Raw genomic sequence first — 19,472 nt, forward strand, 5'->3', positions numbered from 1 at the left:
GGACACAGAGACCAGAGGACGGGACAGCGTCCTTGTCTCCTTGTGCTCATTCTCTAGTTCTGGGCACCGAGAGCCACGCCCTGTAAGGGAATGAGTTCATACTCTGGCTCTCGGCTCTTTTCCTCGCTGGGCTGCACCACAAGGTTGACTCGTGTCAGCGAACGTGATACACAACTGCCGAACTGAAAGTTCTGATTTTGTCTGGTTTACAACACTTGGTGATACTGGCTTCTTTTCGCCTGCAAGAGGTATAAATGGTCATAGAACATGCAGTTTCAGCTTGAATGCACTGCTTCCACATTTCGGTTGACATCACGTGAGAATGTGGTCCACAGATGGTGGTGAGTGACTTGCGTGTAGGAGCGGCCAGCTAATTTACATATTCCACACCTTATTTACCAGTAAGTTGTCCACAATGTGCAGAAAGGTACGTTCAGTAGAAAACAGGATGTCAGGGGCTGAGAACATTTACCAGGGTACGGAAAGTGGTGTGATGTGTGTAAAGGGGACTGAGAGAAGAGCTGTGCCAGCAGACCCTTTTTCCACGGACCGGATCAGAACAGAACCGAAGACGGACAGCCATCGCTTTACTATAATTTCTCCTCATTCAGCTATTTGTCTTCATGTGCAATTGTTGTCCTCATCGGTTTGGGAATCACTTAGTGTTTTATGTATTAATGTGTTGTGCCTTATTAATTTGTGGTTTTATCATTGCTTTGTTTCCTTGCACGTCCAAAGATCTTTCCTTTCTCCTTCAGGCTTCAGCCTCTGGTTGAGCTCTGCGTGTCTGCAACGCGAGCGCCCCCTCCTGGAGCAAACTGGCGTTATCGCACACGCTCACAGCATCCTGCAGTAGAGGACTTTATTATTTCTTTATTTCCCGCAGGAAAATTCGTACAAAGCAGCGTGACATGACACTCAAAATGCAGCGGTTGTGTTGATGGTGCTTCCAGTGTTAATGAATTACTACAAAATACGGAATTGCTATTAAACGATCTGTTTCCGGTGTCTGTAACGCGATAAAACGCTACGGCAACCGCGGGAGGAAAATTATCTCCTCGTTACTTTAGCTACCGCGCGCGGTCACTGCGCACATTTCAGGCTTCGGCGTTGCGTCATTTTAATCTTCGGATGACGTCACAGTCGATGAGCGTTGACGTCACAGAGCAGCGCACAGGCGCAGTTGCTAGCGACGCGTGCCCTCTGCTTGGATCAAAAAATTCGCGATCCACAGCAATAATGAATGGGGGGACGCGTGGTTTGTCCCAGCGCAGCACACCATTCATACCTTGATAGCAATAACAATAAAACAGGGGGGAAGAGTGACCTTCGGCATTTACACAGAATATCATTCCGGACATATTTTGATACTGTAGCCGCACAGATACTCCAACTGTACTCTTCCACTCGGACATTATAAATAAGTGAAACTGCAGAACAGAAGTGCGGAAGCGCCTGTCGAGACGAGGGGCCGCGCGACACCAAGTCGCTCCGCGCGGACATCAGTTTTACATGACATGATATGTCATGTGACAATGAAGCACGTTGTCCTGTGACGGTGTTCGGGGCTTCGTCCCTCGTCCCGGGCCGGATCCCGCGTCCGTGAGGCCGGTTCCCGGAGCGCCGCAACAGCGGCGGGCGGGCGGACGGACGGATACGCCGGAGCGCCGCACGGAGCTGGAGACGGAGGAGCCCGTGTCTGCGCGCGCCTCCCAGTGTGACAGCCTGCAGGCTCGGACGGAAAGAGAGATTTCTCCCTCCCCCACGGGCCTCGCGGACACCGAAGCTGCCGGTCACTGCAACGCCAGTCCGAACGGAACCTTCTCTGTCCTCCGGCCGGCTTCTGCCGTCTTTCCCCTCTCGCTCCAAAAACGGTCGATTTGCCCACAGTAAGCAACGGGACACCGACGCGCCGGACGGACAGGGAGCCGCTCTTGGTCCGGGACACCGGAGGACTCCCGCTCTGCTCTGCTCTGCTCACATCAGTTCGGTTCGGTTCGGATCGGATCGATGGAAGTAAGACATTTCTGCGCCTTCCGGGGAACCAGCGAGCGAGTCGACAACGGAAGGGACACTTTTCACTCACTCTGGCGCCGCTCTGCTCGCACTGAACTAAAACAACAACGTAAAGCTGCCGAGGAGCCGAGAAAGCGCTGAGGACCGGGGAGCGGGACAGGAGACCGGACTGGACCGGACCGGACCATTCAAACCCGGGAAAAGTGGCACCTAGACATGATGAGCGAGAGCGATGAATGGTCCGTCCGTGTGTCGCGGAATAAGCGATAACTACGCAGAACGAACAGTTTTTTCTCCATAGTGTAGTGTGTGTGTGTGTGTGAGAGAGAGAGAGAGAGAGAGAGAGAGAGAGAGAGAGAGCGAGCGAGATTAACCAGGCTTGGTTGCTAACGAAGCGCTAGTTGACCTGCAGTGCCCGTTTAGCATCCAGCTAATGCTCCGCTACGGAGCGCGCGCTCCCGTGACACACATCCTTCTCCCGATCGACTAGTTGAGGGGAACAATTGTTCACGTTATTTCTCCTGCACTTCTGGTCTCTTTTTTTTTTTCCGTCACACACAGAAAGAACTGCTTCATTTTCCAGTAGCGCTGCTCTAATACAGTCGGGGAAACGGGTCCCCCAGTGACTGTTGACAGGAAGAGCAAAGTTGGATGTACTTTTCCTCTCTCTGTATTTACTGTTTATGAATGCCGGAGCCTCGTTTCCCCGGTGTGCGAGCGGTGTGCGAACGACGGTCCCTCATGTTGCGCTACGGTGCCGCTCGCTGGAAGCAGGAACCCCGAGCGAGTCTCCGGACGGAATGAGCTGCATTTCGACGCGTTCGCCGATTTTGCCCTTAATTTTGTCTGCATCTCGGAGTCAAAATGACTCGCGTGGGTCTCCGGCACCTCGTGTCTGCGGCGAAACATGAGGCCTGCGGCCTGTTCGTGCGGGTGACAGAAACGGAGCTTTTTAACGGGACAAAAACGGACTCGAGCTGAAGGGAAGAAGAGGAGCTTCTCGCTCGCGCCCGGCCGTTTTTCCGGCACGAGAAGTAGCAGCAGCAGCAGCAGCTACGACTCCATCCCGCCTGCAGTCCACGTCCGCCGGCGTTAGCATGCTAGCTAGCTGACAGCGCACTCTGAGGCGAAAGCGCCCCAGAACGAGAGGGACGTTCGCGCCGCTGTGTGTTTCAACTCTCACTCTGTCTCTTTTTTCGGACTGTGCCACTTTTGCCTGTGTGTGTTTTGAGCGGCCATGGCCTTCCTGGACGGGCCGCGACTGCTCGACTGGGCCAGCTCCCCTCCGCACCTGCAGTTCAACAAGTACGTGCTGACGGGCTACCGGCCCGTGTCCTCGGTGCACGACTGCGTGCGCAGCCTCTTCTACCTGCACAACGAGCTCGGCAACATCTACACGCACGGTGAGCAGCGAGCGCCGAGCGACACGACACGACACGACACGCGGTCCTCTGCGCATCCGCGTCTGCGCATCCCCCTCCCCGCGCGAGGGGAGATGCGCGACGTCCCGGCGGCTCGCGCGCGAGGTCGATGTCGCGTTCGATCGGACGAAGTGCAGGTGGCAGCGCGCGCACTCACCCACCCAGCCACCCCGAGCCGCGACATCTAGAACTCCTGTGAGCGGTTCTGAAAGCGCCTGCTGCTTTGTCACTGTCCGTACCCTGGTGCTGTACCTGGGCGAGTCGCACCCCGGCTGCTTCCAGGGGTGTCATCCCCCGCAAAGGACCGCGTGACCTCAGAGGCACGTCCAGGAGGGGATGAATGTAGCACCGGGTGTTAAAGGTCACGGGCAGGATGACCAGGTCAGGACCAGGAGAGGTGGAAAGCTGCGTGTTTGTGAAGGTGCGAGAGCCCCAGTGTGACCGGACCCCGTGTCTGCCATGCCCCCCCTCCCCTTCCCCCGCAGGCATCCCGCTGCTGTGCTTCTTGGTGCTGCTGCCCCTCAACATCCCGTGGTCTCAGATCAGCGTCACGTGGCTCGGCGTGGTCCACTTTCTGGCGTGCCTCTCGCCGCAGCTGGGCTCCGTCGTCTACCACCTGTTCATGAACCACGAGGGCGGAGAGTCCGTGTACCACACGCTGCTCACCCTCGACATGTGCGGCATCTGCATGATCAACACTTTGGGTAGGTCGGGGCCGGACTGTACCGCGGTACCCGGGCGCGCCTGTGTTCTTTGTTCGCGCATTGTCAACGGTGGAGGAGAACGTTAAGTAGTTTGTGTGTCAGACGCTTCCTTCCCAAGTGGCGTACAGCCGAGGGTAAACAGCGCATCAAGAGCAAGCAAAGAGCTTTAGACACCCACACACACACACACACACACACACACGTAGCTTGTGTATCAGACACCACCATGTTACTGGTTCACATCCCTCCAGTAGTTCCTCCAGGAGTGACATTCAAATAGCAGATGCATAGATAATCATAGCATTGCTGTTGGGAGGGATTCAGCAGCTGTGAGAGGCAGAGGGAGCTCGTTCAGCTCTGCCTATGGAATTTAGATTCAGATAGCAAATACCCAGACAGTCATTGCAGATGGTGTTGGATGCATTTATGGAGCTGTCAGGAGAGAAGTGGGGTCTGATAGAGATGGGTTTGAAGCTCATATTTCACAGAGATTCAGCAGCTCTGAGGGACAGAGAGAGGATATAATAGCGGCTGGAGGTGCACACTGACCTTCTGTAACCAGTTTGTGTGTGTGTGCGTGTGCGTGCGCAGGTGCCCTACCCATCCTGTACAGCACCCTGCTCTGCTACCCGTTCATCCGCAGCACAGCCCTGCTGCTCTACATCCTGCTCTCCAGCTACGCCATCTACTGCGCCATCACGGCGCGCAACAACGTGCGCCGCCTGCGCTCCTTCGCCTGGCAGGCGCTCTTTCGCTTCTCCTTCTTCGTGCTGCGCTGGGTGGGCGTCGGCGGCGGCGCCCCCACCTCGCTGCGCCACTTCCTCACCATGGACTCGCTGGCGCTGCTCGGCGGCATCATCAACATCAGCCGTGTCCCGGAGCGCTTCCGGCCGGGCCTCTTCGACTACTGGTGCAACAGCCACCAGATCATGCACGTGCTCGTCGTCGGCTCCATCCTCTACCTGCACTGGGGCGTTCGCGACGACCTGCTCTGGATCAACAGCTACCACTGTCCCCCGGACTGACGCCGCACGGGGGTGGGGTGGGGGGATGTCTTTTATCAGGTGACTCGTGGAATGTCCCCGGGTGGGCTTTTCACAAGTGTCCCGGACCGGTCGGAGGACGCACGCCTCGGCGTGAGCCTGGTGTTTGGGAAGGCGTGTTCAGGAATCACACACACACACAGACACACACGCACATACGTACCAGGCTCTCGGTGACCCTGGAGAAAATGCACTGGAACTACTTGAGCAGCTCCTACTTGAGAACTACTTTGCTGAGAATGTTTCCTTGGTCCCCTGGAAACGGTTGTGTGTGAAGGAGGGAGCTGAGGGGGCCGAGTGTGTGAACTCAGCCCGTTCACGTTTACGCTTCATTCTGCCGTGCGGACGACGGCTGCCCTCCGGCGCGCGGCTCGGCTCCGAGTGCACGGTGCCGCAATGGAGCTCCGGGATGCGCCCTTCTTGCTCCGCGTGGCGTCCGGCGGCCCCACGGTTCCATCCTTCACTTTTTAAAATTTATTTATTTATTTTATTCACTTGTTTCCGCTCACGCGCACACGAGACGCTCCTCTCTTGTGAGCCTCAACGGGTTTAGTTTTAAAGTGCCGTGTCACAGGTGGCAATTTTTACCTTGATGTTACCAGCGCCGACGAGTTTGGAGCGAGTAAAACAGTGTCGTCGCTGGACGCCTCACCTGAGTTCTTCACCTTTTACTGGCCGCATGCCAAATAATTTTTCCCCAACAGTATCAGAGCTTTCCTTTCAGGTGTTTCTCCTGCCCGAGCGGGTGAGGGTTGCCGTGGTTTACTGCGTTCCACCGTGTTCGTCTGTGGTTGCGACAGTCTTCTCCGCAGCTCACAGGTCGGAGAGGAACTGGCACGGGGACGAGAGTTTGAGTGCAGGGACGCTCACCGTGACCTTGACCTCACGACCTTCTCCCAGTGACGCACCTCGCGGCCGCGCTGCATTCTGGACCGAGTCGCTCTGGAGGACAGGAACCCCACAAGTCCACAGCACTTATAGAGCTGGACATATTGATGTAGGAAAGTGTGCGAGATGTGTCCCCCCAGAGTCGCTCGTCAGCTTCATCGTGCTGAAACACGACTGCGTCCCTGGGGCGTTCGGCCACTTCCGTGTCGAGTTGCGTGTCGCGTGTCGCTTGTCGGGAGCAGCCACTTTCAGCACTTGAGGTCTGGAGTCGGGTCGCTCGCACACGCACCCAGTTCCACCTCCGGGTTATCACGTGACAGTTTCTCCTTCTAATGGCTGGTGACTGTAGCGGAGAACACGGGCACACGGGCACACGCACACACACACCACACGCCCAACCCTTAGCTGATGGACAGGGCAGGAGGAGCAATACACAGGCAATACATGAATGTCTCATCAGATGAAACTGTACTGTTGACTTTTGTGAAGGGCTTTGGGCCAAAGTGAGTCACTACCTAGGTTAAAGTCCAGCAGGGTAAACGTGAGTGTGTGTGTGTGTAAATACAGAAATATGCATTATTTATTCCACATCTGAATTTTAAAAACAAACCGAAGTAGGGGTTGCGGAATCGTTGACCATCAGCAGCAACTCCCGTTACCGTGGTGACTCGGAGACCTGGGTCTGTCGCTTCGCCATTCCGCCGCCTCCGGCAGCGGCAACACGACTGGACGCAACCGTTGACCGTGTGCTTTTTTTAATCGGGGACATCGGATGCTAACGCAGTCGCGAGAGAGACATGTCCACAGGGCCTCTGTCCACCTGAGACGGGGCACCATCTCTCGTAGCCATACGTTGAGGTGCCATTGGTGCGGCGTGCGCTGGGGGACAGGACGGGAGACACCACGGGTGCGAATACCTCTGATCACCACACAGTATCTATGCATAATTCCAAACAAACAAGAGGGGGACGTGTCCGCTGCACCGACGCGATCTCTAATTTCGGAACAAGCGTACGACTTGGGACGACGACACGTGTCGTGGGCGAGCCTCCTGTCTCAGGTTTCTTCGAGTTTTATCGCAGACACTTTGGTCCTTTTGGTTTCAGCAGACCACCTGGGGGGTAGGGTGGGGGTGGGGGTGGGTTGCATATTTCCCATTTTCCACAGATGCGTTTTACACTTTTTATAGAAATGGAACCACGTAATGAGTCCTTGGCTGTTCCTCGGCCGCACGTCCACTCGTTGGGAACAAGGACGGAAGCGATGTGTGAACACATGAACACACTGGGTCTTTTTTTACAGTACACAGGTGCCGGATACCCTGTCTGATTGTGCGCAACATATGGATTGTCACTGCTCTTATGCTCTTCTTATTGTCATTATTACCCGCAGGGTGACTAGTACTAATAACAATACTGTTTAATATGTGTAAATGTGGGAGGTGCTCCTGTTCGGCTGGGGTCTGTCTGTCTGTCTCTCTCTCACTCTCTTAATGGACAGTGGCCTCTTCCTCCTTTGAACCTCCGTCATGATCTCAGCATCTTTGGCGTTGTCTGTCCCTCCCATGCACTACTACCCTGCGGGGCCCGGCCCACCGCACCGAGCTCATCCACGCGTGAACGGCACCGTGGCGGAGCGGCGGTGTCTGCGTGGGCCGCGCACCGAGTCCGAGTCCCTTCTTTTGCGTGTAACACTGAGCCCCTTTGCCCAACGTGTCACCGTGTGATTGTTGTGCCACATCCGCCCTCCCTGTTCACGTTGCGCGTTTCATTTCCGAGGCAACGGCAGACCCCAGCCGTCACGCTCCTGCGACGATTGTGCAATAAACCGATGTCTATATTTCTAAAGGTGCAGTGCTGCTCATTTGTGTCCCCTGGAATGTGTCTCACAGTCACACCTGGCGCTCACACGTGTCACTTCCACAGCCGCCGAGATACAAGCTGCTCAACTTTCACATAAATGTCATTTGTGACAAGGTTTGGAGATGCACGCTTGGAAGAAGTGCGTCGCTGGGGTCAGAGTGTGTGAGCAGGTGGCCTAAGGATTGCGCCGGGGAGCCCTCCGGGCCATCAGCCCGCTCACGGGTTTCCCTCCTCCCTCCCCGGCACTCGGGACCTTTCTGTAATGAGTGGATGGGCCACGTTAACTCATTTAGACGACTTCCACCAATAAAGCGGTCAGCTGATCTCGGAGAGCCGGAGGAGCTGCCCGTCTCGAGACGTCCCCGAGCTGACGGCGCGGACGTGCGCGGACGGGGGCGAAATTTTCAAACCATGCCACCGCTTCTCTAGCGCTGTCATTTGTCACCTTGTTTTTTTCAAAACGAGAAGGAAAAAAACCCGTGTGAAAAGGACACCTCCCATCTGCTCTCACTTCCTCCATCGCTTAAAAAGGTCTGATTGCGGAGCGCCGGCGCTCGTCTGTCCTCCGCACGGTTCCCCCGGCACGTCGGCCCATTCCTCCTCTTCCGCAGCAGGCAAACTTCAGGTGAACTCCAGGTAAGATTCAGGTAAACTTCACGCACGCACCAGGGCCACCAGGGCAAATGTGGAGGAGCCGCACATCCTCTCTTCTGTGTTCTTTCCGGCGTTATCAGTGTGTCGAGAAGACTCTTTGTGCATCGTGATTTCATAAAGCGTGTGTGTTCCGCAGAATAAAGCGGGTCGCTCCGTGCTGGCGTGTATTTGTGCACATGGAGCTCGCTCTCGACACAGTTTCACGCTCTGGGCGAAGCAGAGCGCCGACTGGCTCCTGCGACGTTCGGCCGCAAGCGAAGCGCCACATTTCAGAGGAGAGGAAGTGCCTGAGCACTTTTTTTTGCTCTTAAACGCACATTAATGGAGGCGCAATAGTATGCAGCGGTCCTTGTGATTTGTGTCCCTTGTGTGTGTGTGTGTGTGTGTGTGTGTGTGTGTGTGTGAGACACTCCACTGCAGCCAGGCATTCACTGCTGCCTTGATGCTCAGAAATTTTGAGGAAGTTCTCTCTGGAACAAGGCTTTGTTCGCCAGGAGCGCTGCAGCATTTTTTCAGAGGCCTCTTAAAATTTAATTTTTTCTTCAAATGCCCTGTGTTTAAACAAAGGTAATAAATATGAATGTATATATTGAAGATGACCTTGTTTTCTTGTGGAGACTGAAAGAAACTTAATGAAAGCGGTCAGAACGAAGAAAGCCACGGATGGATGGGCGATGAGCGTGGAGTGCGTTCGTGCTCTCTTGGGGGTCTTCGGGGCAGCAGGACCCTTTGTACCCTTGGCCATCGGTGCCATTTCTGCGCGGTCAGTCCATCGCCCCTGGCCAAACATCTCTCTCGGCTCCTGGTGAAATGACAGCGTTCAGCTGAACAAAATGTTTGCGCACCAGTCAAAACGAGGAAGCGATGGCAATTTTTGGAGTTTGCCGCCAAAGTTTGGCCAAAAGCACTGTAGGCGCGATGAAACATGACTGGTAGGAGCAGCGGCGTGTCGCTGCGAGGAAGGAGAATCTGGAGTGTCGCTGAGCCGTGCTCCATTTCCCGCCTAGGATGTGGTTTAACCGTAGCGCTCCGTGTCGCTCTGCTCCCATTTCCTCGCACAGGAAGAGCTTCGGCTCTCAAGTGCGGGTCGACGGCGTCGAAATGCAACAGCGCGGGGCTTTGGGGGACACTGCGTGACATGTGCGCCGTGTCTCGGGATCCTGCAGCTCTTTCTCGTCTCACTCCTTGTTCCAAACAACTTGCACGTGGGTCGACCTACGGCCGTTTCCGTAATTGCCGTCCTTCCCGAGACTGTTCTCGCTCATTAAGTGTCTGCAGCGACACCGCTGACACGCAGAAATGTTTTTAGGATGTAATTCATTTACACTTTGCACTCTTTAAGAAAACACCAACCTGGGTGGTGGGCGGGGTTTGCTTTGGCAGCCTTCCCCCACATGGAAGAGTGGGCGGGGCCTGTCAAACGTTGCCCTTAAAAAGTCAAGGATGTGGCTTGTGCGAGTACAAGATTTGCGTCTTTTGAAAGGGTGACGAGAAAAGGGCCCCAGACAAGAGGAAGTTTCGAAACGTTTGCTCTCTCGGCCACTTAGCGTTTCCTTCCTCAGTCCTCGGCCCTTGGGCCGAGCGTATGTGGCACGAGCGGCTCTCTCCTCGGCCCCGTCACTTTTCGCACTCTTTTTGGCCCTTTCTCCACCTTCTCTGTGCTCTGCACTTGAGAACGGGGTGGTTTCCTACGAAATGCCACTTCCCTTTCCTGCGCTGTGCGTAGATGAGCCGCGCACCCTGGGGCCCCCTCCCGGCCAGCGCTGCCCCGTCCGTGCAAGCGTGAGCGCGGCCACTCAAGCAGCTCCAACCCCAGAGTCACGTGAAAAGCTTTGCTCAAAGAGCTGGTGTTTTGAAATATAACATGGCAATATGCATGAATGCGGATTTGTGAACATGACCATTGTGCTCTTCGCAATAAATTTTTTTAAAAAGTTGCCGCAAACGACACTGATACGGGAAGGGCTCCGGTAACAGCCCTAAGAAATAATCTCTCCTCTGGCCTTGCTTGGCATCCACTCTCTGCCCCCACAGCTCGCCATGTCCAGGAAGGTGGTCCGGTCCAGCAAGTTCCGCCATGTGTTCGGCCAGGCGGTCAAGGCCGACCAGTGCTACGACGACATCCGCATCTCCCAGAATACCTGGGACAGCACCTTCTGCTCCGTCAACCCCAAGTTTGTGGCCATGATCGTGGAAGCCAGCGGCGGAGGGGCCTTCATGGTGCTGCCGCTGAATAAGGTGGGTGTGTTTACTGGGTCCGGCTTCGAGAAATTCTCGAAGGTCACTAAACGAGTGAGCGAGCACCTGGGAACTTGCCCAAGACCCTGGTCCAGCATGAGCCGTGACTCGACAAATCAGCACTGCAGGCCTTCTCTTTGTTGGGCACGAACATGTGGAAATGTGTATGTGTGTGTGTGTGTGTGTGTGTGTGTGGACACGGCGCGTCTCATATGAGGTCAGAGAGCGAGCACAGAGCGGATACCACAGGCAAACACACTAAGGCCCCACATGTGAACTGAGTCCTGTAAATAGACAGTTGGAAACACCTGTGGTGTGAGAAAGTCCAGAGTTTACCGCACTCAAGGTAACATCGAGAGTAAACTCAGGCTCAGGTCTCGCACGGTCTTTGCACTGGGTTTGAGTTCATCTTCTTGTGTCACTGAGCTCTTCTTCACCCCCCTGCAGTGTGAGTGATAAGCGGCTCTTGCCTTTACCCGTTTAAGCGAGGCTGTCGCCGCCACACTTTTACCGTGGTTTGAACCTTGGCTTTTGAGAAAAGACACAAAATGCTTTGCTGAACAAGGAAGTTTGGGGCCAGGTTTCAGTTTTCTGCGTCGCTGTCCCTTTGTCGTCTTTTTCACCATATTTGGAAGCCTTTGCTGTCACTGCGGTGGGACCCAGGAAGAGTGGGCGGGGCCTGCAGCCCATATCCGGAAACGCACTTGCGGCAGAACCGCGGTACATCACTGCTTTGCGAACCGCTTTATTCCCATCAGAGCTGCTACAGAATTAGTGCTGCACAGTGATGTAGAAAATCGACACTCATGATGAATGGTGAATAAAACGAATGCAGAAGGCCTAGAATCGCAGGAGACCCCCCTCCCACACACACACACACACACACACACACACACACTGAGACACCGTGTGTTTGCAGCCAACAGGGGACACTGTGCTTGTCCATGTCCACGCTTGTCTCATCAAACTGCCGCCTTTCCGCTCTGTTGTCTGTGACCCCCCGCTGGTCCAGCGAGACCTGCCGTCGTCCGGCCTGCCTCTGCGCCGCTTCTCGGAGAAAGAACCGGAAGACGCTTCTCGTCTGGCTTGCGTAATCAGTGTTGCAGCACTGATAGGGATCTGCTGTGTCCACGCGACATCTGGCGGCTCCGTTCACACATGGCAACGTCACATTAACGGTAGTTAACGACGACAAATATGAGCCGACGCCGTCGATCCCGATTTTTCAATCCGCCAAATGTATCTGTTCGTTGTTGCTATTTGTTTGTCTTTGTATTCCTGCTATGGTATCTGCTACGAGCAGCGAGCCGGTCAGCCTCCTCATGCATGCAGCTCGGCCCGAAGCCCTGAGCACTAGGGTTTCCCACTCAGCCCTACAGGGGCCACAGTAACCAAGTTAGGGCCCATTAGGGGTAATTGGAGACAGGGCTGTTAAATTGGACTCAGCTGACAGATGTGTTCCTTCTTCTGTCTGTCCATCTCGGCATTATCGGGTCCAACCTGGGATAGTTACATTCCTGCGTGCGAGTGTGTGTGCGTGCGTGCGTGCGTGCGTGCGTGTGTGTCTGTGAAGACAGAGGAAGTGTGTCCCTGCGTGAAAACGTACATGCGTTAACCTCTTCTTGCGTTCCCCCAGACTGGGCGCATCGACATGTCCCAGCCCACGGTGTGTGGCCACAAGGGCCCCATCCTGGACATCGAGTGGTGCCCCCACAATGACAACATCATCGCCAGCGGCTCCGAGGACTGCAGCGTCATGGTGCGAACAAGAACATTCACTTGTTTCTCGCTCTTCTTCAGCCAGGATTTGACCCTGGTTGAGATGTTACTTTTCTCTATTTGATAGCCGCACTGGGGATACAGTCCTTCAGTGCCACTCATCCAACTCAGCAGCTCTCTTTGCACACTCTGCAGTTGATACACACTCCGGTTTACTCCACGCTCATCCTTTGCTCTGCTGCAGATCTGGGAGATCCCAGACGGGGGTCTTACGACCCCCCTGAGGGAGCCGGTGGTGAAGCTCGAAGGGCATTCCAAGCGTGTGGGCATCCTTAGCTGGCACCCGACTGCTCGCAACGTGCTGATGACCGCAGGTATGGCTCACCCAATTAGTGTGGACACCGATAGCACCGCTCTGTCACCTCGGCCCGCCCCCCCGACCATACCCTCCATCCCCCCCCCCCCCCCGCCAGGCTGTGACAACGTGGTGATCCTGTGGAATGTGGCGTGCGGTGAGGCTGTTGTCCAGATTGACGACGTACACACCGACCTCATCTACAGTGCTTGCTGGAACCAAGACGGCTCACGCATCCTCACCTCCTGCAAGGACAAGAAGCTGCGTGTGCTGGACCCGCGCAAGGGCACCGTCCTGCTCGTGAGTGCCCCTGACCCCCGACACACCGCCGTGCGATTTCCTCAGTCGCGCTTCTCCCGGTCAGGCCCAGTTTGATTCTGGATGAAATTTAAGGTCCTGCTGCGTTCTGCTCTCCGTCGGCCTCTTCTTTACTGTGCTTTGATGCTATATATCTTTCTGTGGTCATCCTAACCACCACGACCCTCGTGTCTCTTTCTCAGGAGAAGGACAAGCCCCACGAGGGCCACCGGCCGGTCAGAGCGGTCTTTGTCTCCAGCGAGAAGATCCTGACCACAGGCTTCAGCCGTATGAGCGAGAGGCAGGTGGCGCTGTGGGATCCGGTGAGTCGCCTGATTTCGGTGCAGCCGTCCCATGTGGTCGTGGTAAACAATGGTACGCATCACACCCGTGTTTGCACATGCAGGATAACTTCGCAGAGCCGCTCACCCTGCAAGAGTTGGACACGAGCAGTGGCGTCCTGCTGCCCTTCTTCGACCCTGACACCAGCATCGTCTACCTCGTTGGCAAGGTAGCGCCTGGAGCGAGTACACGCTCGCATGTGTAATTTGCTGTTGTGTCCATGACTGCGGCTCGTTGCTATCTGGTGGCTGTAAGCCCAACCCCCCCGCTCAGCTCCTGCCGTGATTTTCTGTCCCAGGGGGACAGCAGCATCCGCTACTTTGAGGTGACAGACGAGGCGCCCTACGTGCACTACTTGTCTATGTACAGCAGCAAGGAGAGTCAGAAGGGCATGGGCTACATGCCCAAGAGGGGCCTGGAGGTCAACAAGTGCGAGATCGCCAGGTGAGCACCAGGTCCGGGCAACAGTGAGAAGTCCAGCCGTGGGTCACCCGGTGCTATGTGGACATTTGTAATGATGACATAATGGCCTATGACGAGTCTCCCCTCTTCCTCTGACCGCAGATTCTACAAGCTCCATGAGCGGAAGTGTGAGCCCATCGTCATGACGGTACCGCGGAAGGTAGCTACTCCGATAATCCTCTCATGAAAATGAGTTGCCGTGCCACGGTATACGGAGTAAATGTTCCCTGCGCAGCAGGCGTCTATCTGTTCACATCGGTGGATGCTTTCAGTGCCGGAGAAGTTTTGCCAGCCGGTGTTTAAATACACTCTCGCTCTTTATTCCCCTCTCTCCCTGTCTCAAACCGCGTGCCCGCAGTCCGACCTGTTTCAGGAAGACCTGTACCCTGACACGATCGGTCCGGAGCCTTCGGCGGAGGCGGCCGACTGGTTCGCAGGCAAGGATGCCAAACCGATCCTCATCTCCTTGAAGGATGGCTTTGTGGCCACCAAGACCAAGGAGTTCAAAGTTCATAAGAGCCTCATGAGTACCACGTCATCCAGCGGCGCACACCGGCAGGGTGACAGTGCGGTGAGTGGGAACCACATTTTCCAGCACGCCCGTGGGAGCATTTCAGTTGCAGTAGTGGCTCTCGGTGACATCTCTGTCCCTGTTTCCCGTCCCACCACAGGACGTACAGTCTCTACTGGATGAGATTAAGCAACTGAAGACCACGGTGGAGGAGCTGACCCAGCGAGTCAGCAGCCTGGAGAGCAAGATGTGAGCAACACGGATGGGGAGGGAGGGAGACTGGGAGATAGGGAGGGGGACAAGGATGGGGAGGGAGCTGCATGGTAAGTTGAGTGAAAACGAGAGTGGAGGGAAAATGAGAGAGGAGGTGATTCCGTCTAGCCCCGTCCTTCTGCTTGTCCATGGGAAATATGTGCCAGTATCTCACGTGACAAAATTAATATTATGTAGACATGTTCTGTCTGTGTCTTTGACATCCTGTGGATTCCTGCAGTGTTGTATGCACTTGGGGTTCTATAATTTTATTGAGGAATTATTAGTTTAACAAGCTGTGGACATTTTTATTTTGGAAAAAGGTTAACATATTTTTGATTAATTGAAATAAAAGTTCCAGAATATTTTACAAAGCAGTTTTTACTGGCATTCTTTGAGAACTGTTAAGCACACATGTGTGCATCTTTGTCACATCTGTGGTGGACCACCGCCCCACCCTACACACGCACACACACACACACACACACACACACAGTTTCAGAACCGCTAGTCCCACACGGGGTCGCGGGGAACCGGAGCCTAACCCGGCAACATAGGGCGTAAGGCCGGAGGGGGAGGGGGCACACCCAGGATGGGACGCCAGTCCATCGCAAGGCACCCCAAGCAGGACTCGAACCCCAGACCCACCGGAGAGCAGGACCCGGTCCAACCCACTGCGCCACGACGCCCCCTCTTGCTCGAAAATAAGTTCAGCAAATAACAAAAAGTTCTTGAGCATCATTTGACAGAAAATTTTTATTTAGTTGTCCGATAAATACAGTTGGGCGTTTAAACCTAATACAAGTGAAACTGCAAGTTAATTAAACTGATACAAGTTAAAATCAGCGTCAGCAGTTAAAAATTACCTGATTTTAAGTTTTATTATGCACTAAACAGTACTACGTCACATCCCCCACAGCGAGCTCATCGAATAATATCACTGCCTCTGTCAGTGAGCGAAATGTAAAATGCTGCAAAAAGCAAATGTGATTTTAATGTATGATGTATAAATATTCTGAGAGATGCTCCACAAGCAGACCGCACCACCCTGCAGATGTTCCGTATTTACAGCTTTTTCCCCCAAAGCCCATATAGAGACCAAATAAACTGAAGAATATTCGACTATAGTCAGTACTGCTCTCCCCCCCCTGCTTCTTAAAGGATGTGTATTTACAGCGGCTGACGATACCCTTCGGCCTGTCGACGCCCCTCAACCATCAAACGTAGTTCTTGCTGGGGGCGGAGGGGTTGTTGCTGTAGTACTTGGCGGTGCCGCCCGAGCCTCCGGACCCCCGGCAGCTGAAGCAGCAGAGGAGCCCCCCGGCCAAGAGCAGCAGCACCCCCCCGGCCCAGCCGATGAAGATGCACGCACCGAGCTCCATTTTCTGGGGCACGGTCGGATCCTGGAAGTTGCGAACGATGGTGCTGGCCGACCAGCTCACCGGAATGAAGAGCATGAGGCCGGCGAGCAGGAGCCCCACCCCCGCCGCCAGGCAGATCCGCGGCTTGGCCTCCTCGTTCTCCACGCAGGTGGTGAAGTCGGCGCCGGCGAAGAGCACGAGCACAGAGAGCACCGCCAGCATGCAGCTGATGACGGTCATGGCGCGCGCCGCCTGCAGGTCCGAGGAGAGCACGAGCAGCGAGTCGTACGTCTTGCACTGCTGCTGCCCAGTGCTCTGCACCACGCAGGTCATCCACAGGCCTTCCTGGTTCACCTGTGCGGGGACAGTGGGCGCTGGGTCACGGCTCACAGTGCTGAGTGTGAGCGCATCGCAAAAAGGTGGGGGGGACAGCAGCACCGCAGGTACCATACCACAGCCGTGACGATATTCTGTCCCGTGAACGACGACTCCTTCCATTTGGGGATGGCGCAGCACACGATGGCGGCGACGAGTCCGAGGATCCCAAGCGCCACGCACACGATCTGCACCCCTGCGGAGCCCATCCTGCGAGGGCATGGGTGGATATTAGCTCAGTGCCCGCACCGCCGCTTCACAGATTCTCATCCCTTGTCTAAGTGTGTGTTGGTATCATGGGGCAGCAAGGGGTGCAATGCTTCGAAGTCAAATTTCCCTCGTACTGTAGGATGTTTCATACTTACCCTAAACTGATACAGTAAAAATTATCCTGCTGCATAGAGGAGTAAAAACATTAACGATTTAAGTCACTTTGCAGAAAAGTGTCAGATGAATGTATAAACGTAAATGTAAATGTTGTCACACGAGCTCCCAAATAACACAACAAACACAAGATACTGTGGCAACTTATCATCTGTCTCCCTCTCTCCCTCACACACGCAAACACACCCACCTTCCCCCAAGGCGTCACCGTGACGGACAAGCCCATACAGGATACCGTAGCTCAGAGCTATATTTAAAAAGAGCATAGTAAAAACCGCGGCTCCGGTTGACTAGGGGGAGGGGGGCAGGTCGGGATGCGTCCTGTGTGTTTCTGTACGCAGTTTCGGTCACGCGTGCACCATCTTGCTGCCCCGTGCTCCCATGATCCCAGAAGGTGTGTAGGTAGGTGTGTAGGTATGTGTGCGCGCGCGTGTGTCCATGTCCACGTTCAGGCACCATTCTGCAATAAAAACATGCATACGCACGCGCGTGCGGACACACACACACACACACACACACACACACACACACACACACACACACACACACACACACACACTGAAGGCCACTGCTGGCATGGGGCCAAACACACCGATGACTAACGGCAATGACTCTTGTAAGTGATGCGCTTTTTGGCTCTGGTGAATCATCGCCAGCAATAACAGCGTCCAGGTGAGACGTATGCAACGGCGTCTGCAGACAAGTGTTCGGACCGCAACCCCAACACCCTCGGCGCGCTTCGATCGGCCTCACAGCTACCTGCAAATATTAGCTGCCATATACATGATTTCATGGTGGCGCGCCCTGGAATATGTGAGTGTACCGGGGGAAGGAATCTCTGCAGGTCAACTGCTGACCTCACCACGTAATGAATTACAAATACAATTATAAATCCAATTCCGGTGCAGAACTGGTGGAAATAAGAAACCGAAAAAGAGGAGGTGACACTAAAGACGGACCGAAATGACAAGACGAAAGCAGTGACCAGATGAAACTGGAATAAAAGAAGGTTTTCAAGAAAAGAATTTTTTTTAAAAAAATCTTTTATTAAAAGAATCTAAAAGATTAAAAATCTCCTTTTCTTGAAAACTTTCATAAAAAAATCTTTTTTTATGACAGTTTTCAAGAAAAGGAGACTTTTCATCTTGCATGAAAGATAAATCAACTCTTAAAATTTTTCGCTAAAGGAAATAAGAGGAGCGCAGTTTGCACGTTGTTGGAAGGAACAAAAGCATAAAGCGGGTGGAGAAACGAGAGCTGGTTACACACCTGGAGCTGGTTACACACTGGTTACACACTGACCAGGTGAGCGGAGACTGTTAGCTGCTGTCGCTGAAGGTTCAGAGATGCGTCTGGGTGCGAGGCTTTACTGAGGGGGGTTTTGTACAGGAATGTGAGGTCTGGGGTGGAGCATGGCGAGCGGGGGGGGGGGACAAGACCGGACCAGACTGAACACGTCTGTGTCTCCGAAAGAGTCTCCCTGATTCGAGGAACTGCGGCTCAAGTCCCCCCGTGAGACAACGGCCGCGCCGCAGGACGAAGCTCGTTACGGACATGTCCGCAAGTTGAGGGTCCCGAAACTCCGAACTTCAGGCTCTTCCAGCATCCCAGGCCACCCTGCCTACCGCGGCATCGCTAAGATCGCACGCGGTTGACGCGACAACCTGTCCATCCCCCCGCCGAAACCGTGTGTGACGAGTGAAGGAGAAAAGGGCGATGGTGACATTCTGAGATTTCGAGGAGCTGGAAGGGATGAGTAATGCTGTGGGACACCAGGACGGGTTGGGAAATCTGTGGACACACAGAGGGATTGGGAAAGAGAAGATGGGGTGCAACAGGCAGCGTGGTGGATACAAAAAACAGATGTTATCGGCGCACTCTCTCTCTCTCACACACACACACACACACAGGCTCAAAACATGTCATGACTTAGATCTGTGCCAACACCCACATTTGGACGGCGCTCCTGATTTTATAACACAGGTCACAGCGAGGAGTCTTTCTGAGCTCACAACATTGTAAAGTAAGGTGTTTCAATATGGGGCAGCTGGTAGCGTAGTGGTTAGAGCTGCTACTTTGGGACCCAAAGGTGGCAGGTCTGAGTCCCACTTCTAGCTGTAGTCCCACTGAACACGATACTTACCCTGAAACTGCTCCAGTGAAATTACCGAGCTGTATAAATGGGTAAATAAGTGTAAGTTTCTTTGAAGAACAGCATCAGCTAAATAAATACATTTGATTTAAAATGACTTGGGGGGTGCAGTGGTGCAGCGAGTTGGACCGGGTCCTGCTCTCCAGTGGGTCTGGGGTTCGAGTCCCGCTTGGGGTGCCTTGCGACGGACTGGCGTCCCGTCCTGGGTGTGTCCCCTCTGGCCTTATGCCCTGTGTTGCCGGGTTAGGCTCCGTGACCCTGTAGGGGACAAGCGGTTCAGAAAGTGTGTGTGATTTAAAATGAGTTTATTACAAGGCAATAAGGCTTCATACCTGACCTATGTAAGAAAATGGCTCTTTGAGTGGGATGTCCAGCAATACAATGAATTTTGTAGTTATATGTGCTTTTCCTCTGTGGAAAATTCTCCATACATTAA

The 19,472-nt window shown here is 54.3% G+C and overlaps 3 protein-coding genes across 3 annotated transcripts; 2 read left to right on the forward strand and 1 right to left on the reverse strand.

Moving 5' to 3' along the window:
* Positions 1 to 932: 932 nt before the first annotated feature.
* Positions 933 to 7,919, forward strand: paqr4a (progestin and adipoQ receptor family member IVa). The gene is made up of 3 exons (XM_018764291.2): positions 933 to 3,419; positions 3,923 to 4,141; positions 4,733 to 7,919. Exons 1-3 carry the CDS (start codon positions 3,254 to 3,256, stop codon positions 5,164 to 5,166), a joined length of 819 nt encoding a protein of 272 aa, XP_018619807.2. The 5' UTR covers positions 933 to 3,253; the 3' UTR covers positions 5,167 to 7,919.
* Positions 7,920 to 8,371: 452 nt separating this feature from the next.
* coro1a (coronin, actin binding protein, 1A) lies at positions 8,372 to 15,113 on the forward strand. Its single transcript, XM_029254254.1, has 11 exons — positions 8,372 to 8,570; positions 10,623 to 10,826; positions 12,463 to 12,585; positions 12,790 to 12,919; positions 13,019 to 13,200; positions 13,401 to 13,520; positions 13,604 to 13,708; positions 13,838 to 13,983; positions 14,104 to 14,161; positions 14,360 to 14,572; positions 14,673 to 15,113. Exons 2-11 carry the CDS (start codon positions 10,629 to 10,631, stop codon positions 14,763 to 14,765), a joined length of 1,368 nt encoding a protein of 455 aa, XP_029110087.1. The 5' UTR covers positions 8,372 to 8,570; positions 10,623 to 10,628; the 3' UTR covers positions 14,766 to 15,113.
* A 423-nt stretch (positions 15,114 to 15,536) lies between these two features.
* cldni (claudin i) lies at positions 15,537 to 18,227 on the reverse strand. Its single transcript, XM_018764676.1, has 3 exons — positions 18,154 to 18,227; positions 16,578 to 16,710; positions 15,537 to 16,479 (listed from the first exon to the last, which is right to left on the reverse strand). Exons 2-3 carry the CDS (start codon positions 16,707 to 16,709, stop codon positions 15,982 to 15,984), a joined length of 630 nt encoding a protein of 209 aa, XP_018620192.1. The 5' UTR covers position 16,710; positions 18,154 to 18,227; the 3' UTR covers positions 15,537 to 15,981.
* Between the last annotated feature and the right edge of the window lie 1,245 nt (positions 18,228 to 19,472).

Source organism: Scleropages formosus, chromosome 8, assembly GCF_900964775.1.
Source record: "Scleropages formosus chromosome 8, fSclFor1.1, whole genome shotgun sequence".
Lineage (NCBI taxonomy): Eukaryota > Metazoa > Chordata > Actinopteri > Osteoglossiformes > Osteoglossidae > Scleropages > Scleropages formosus.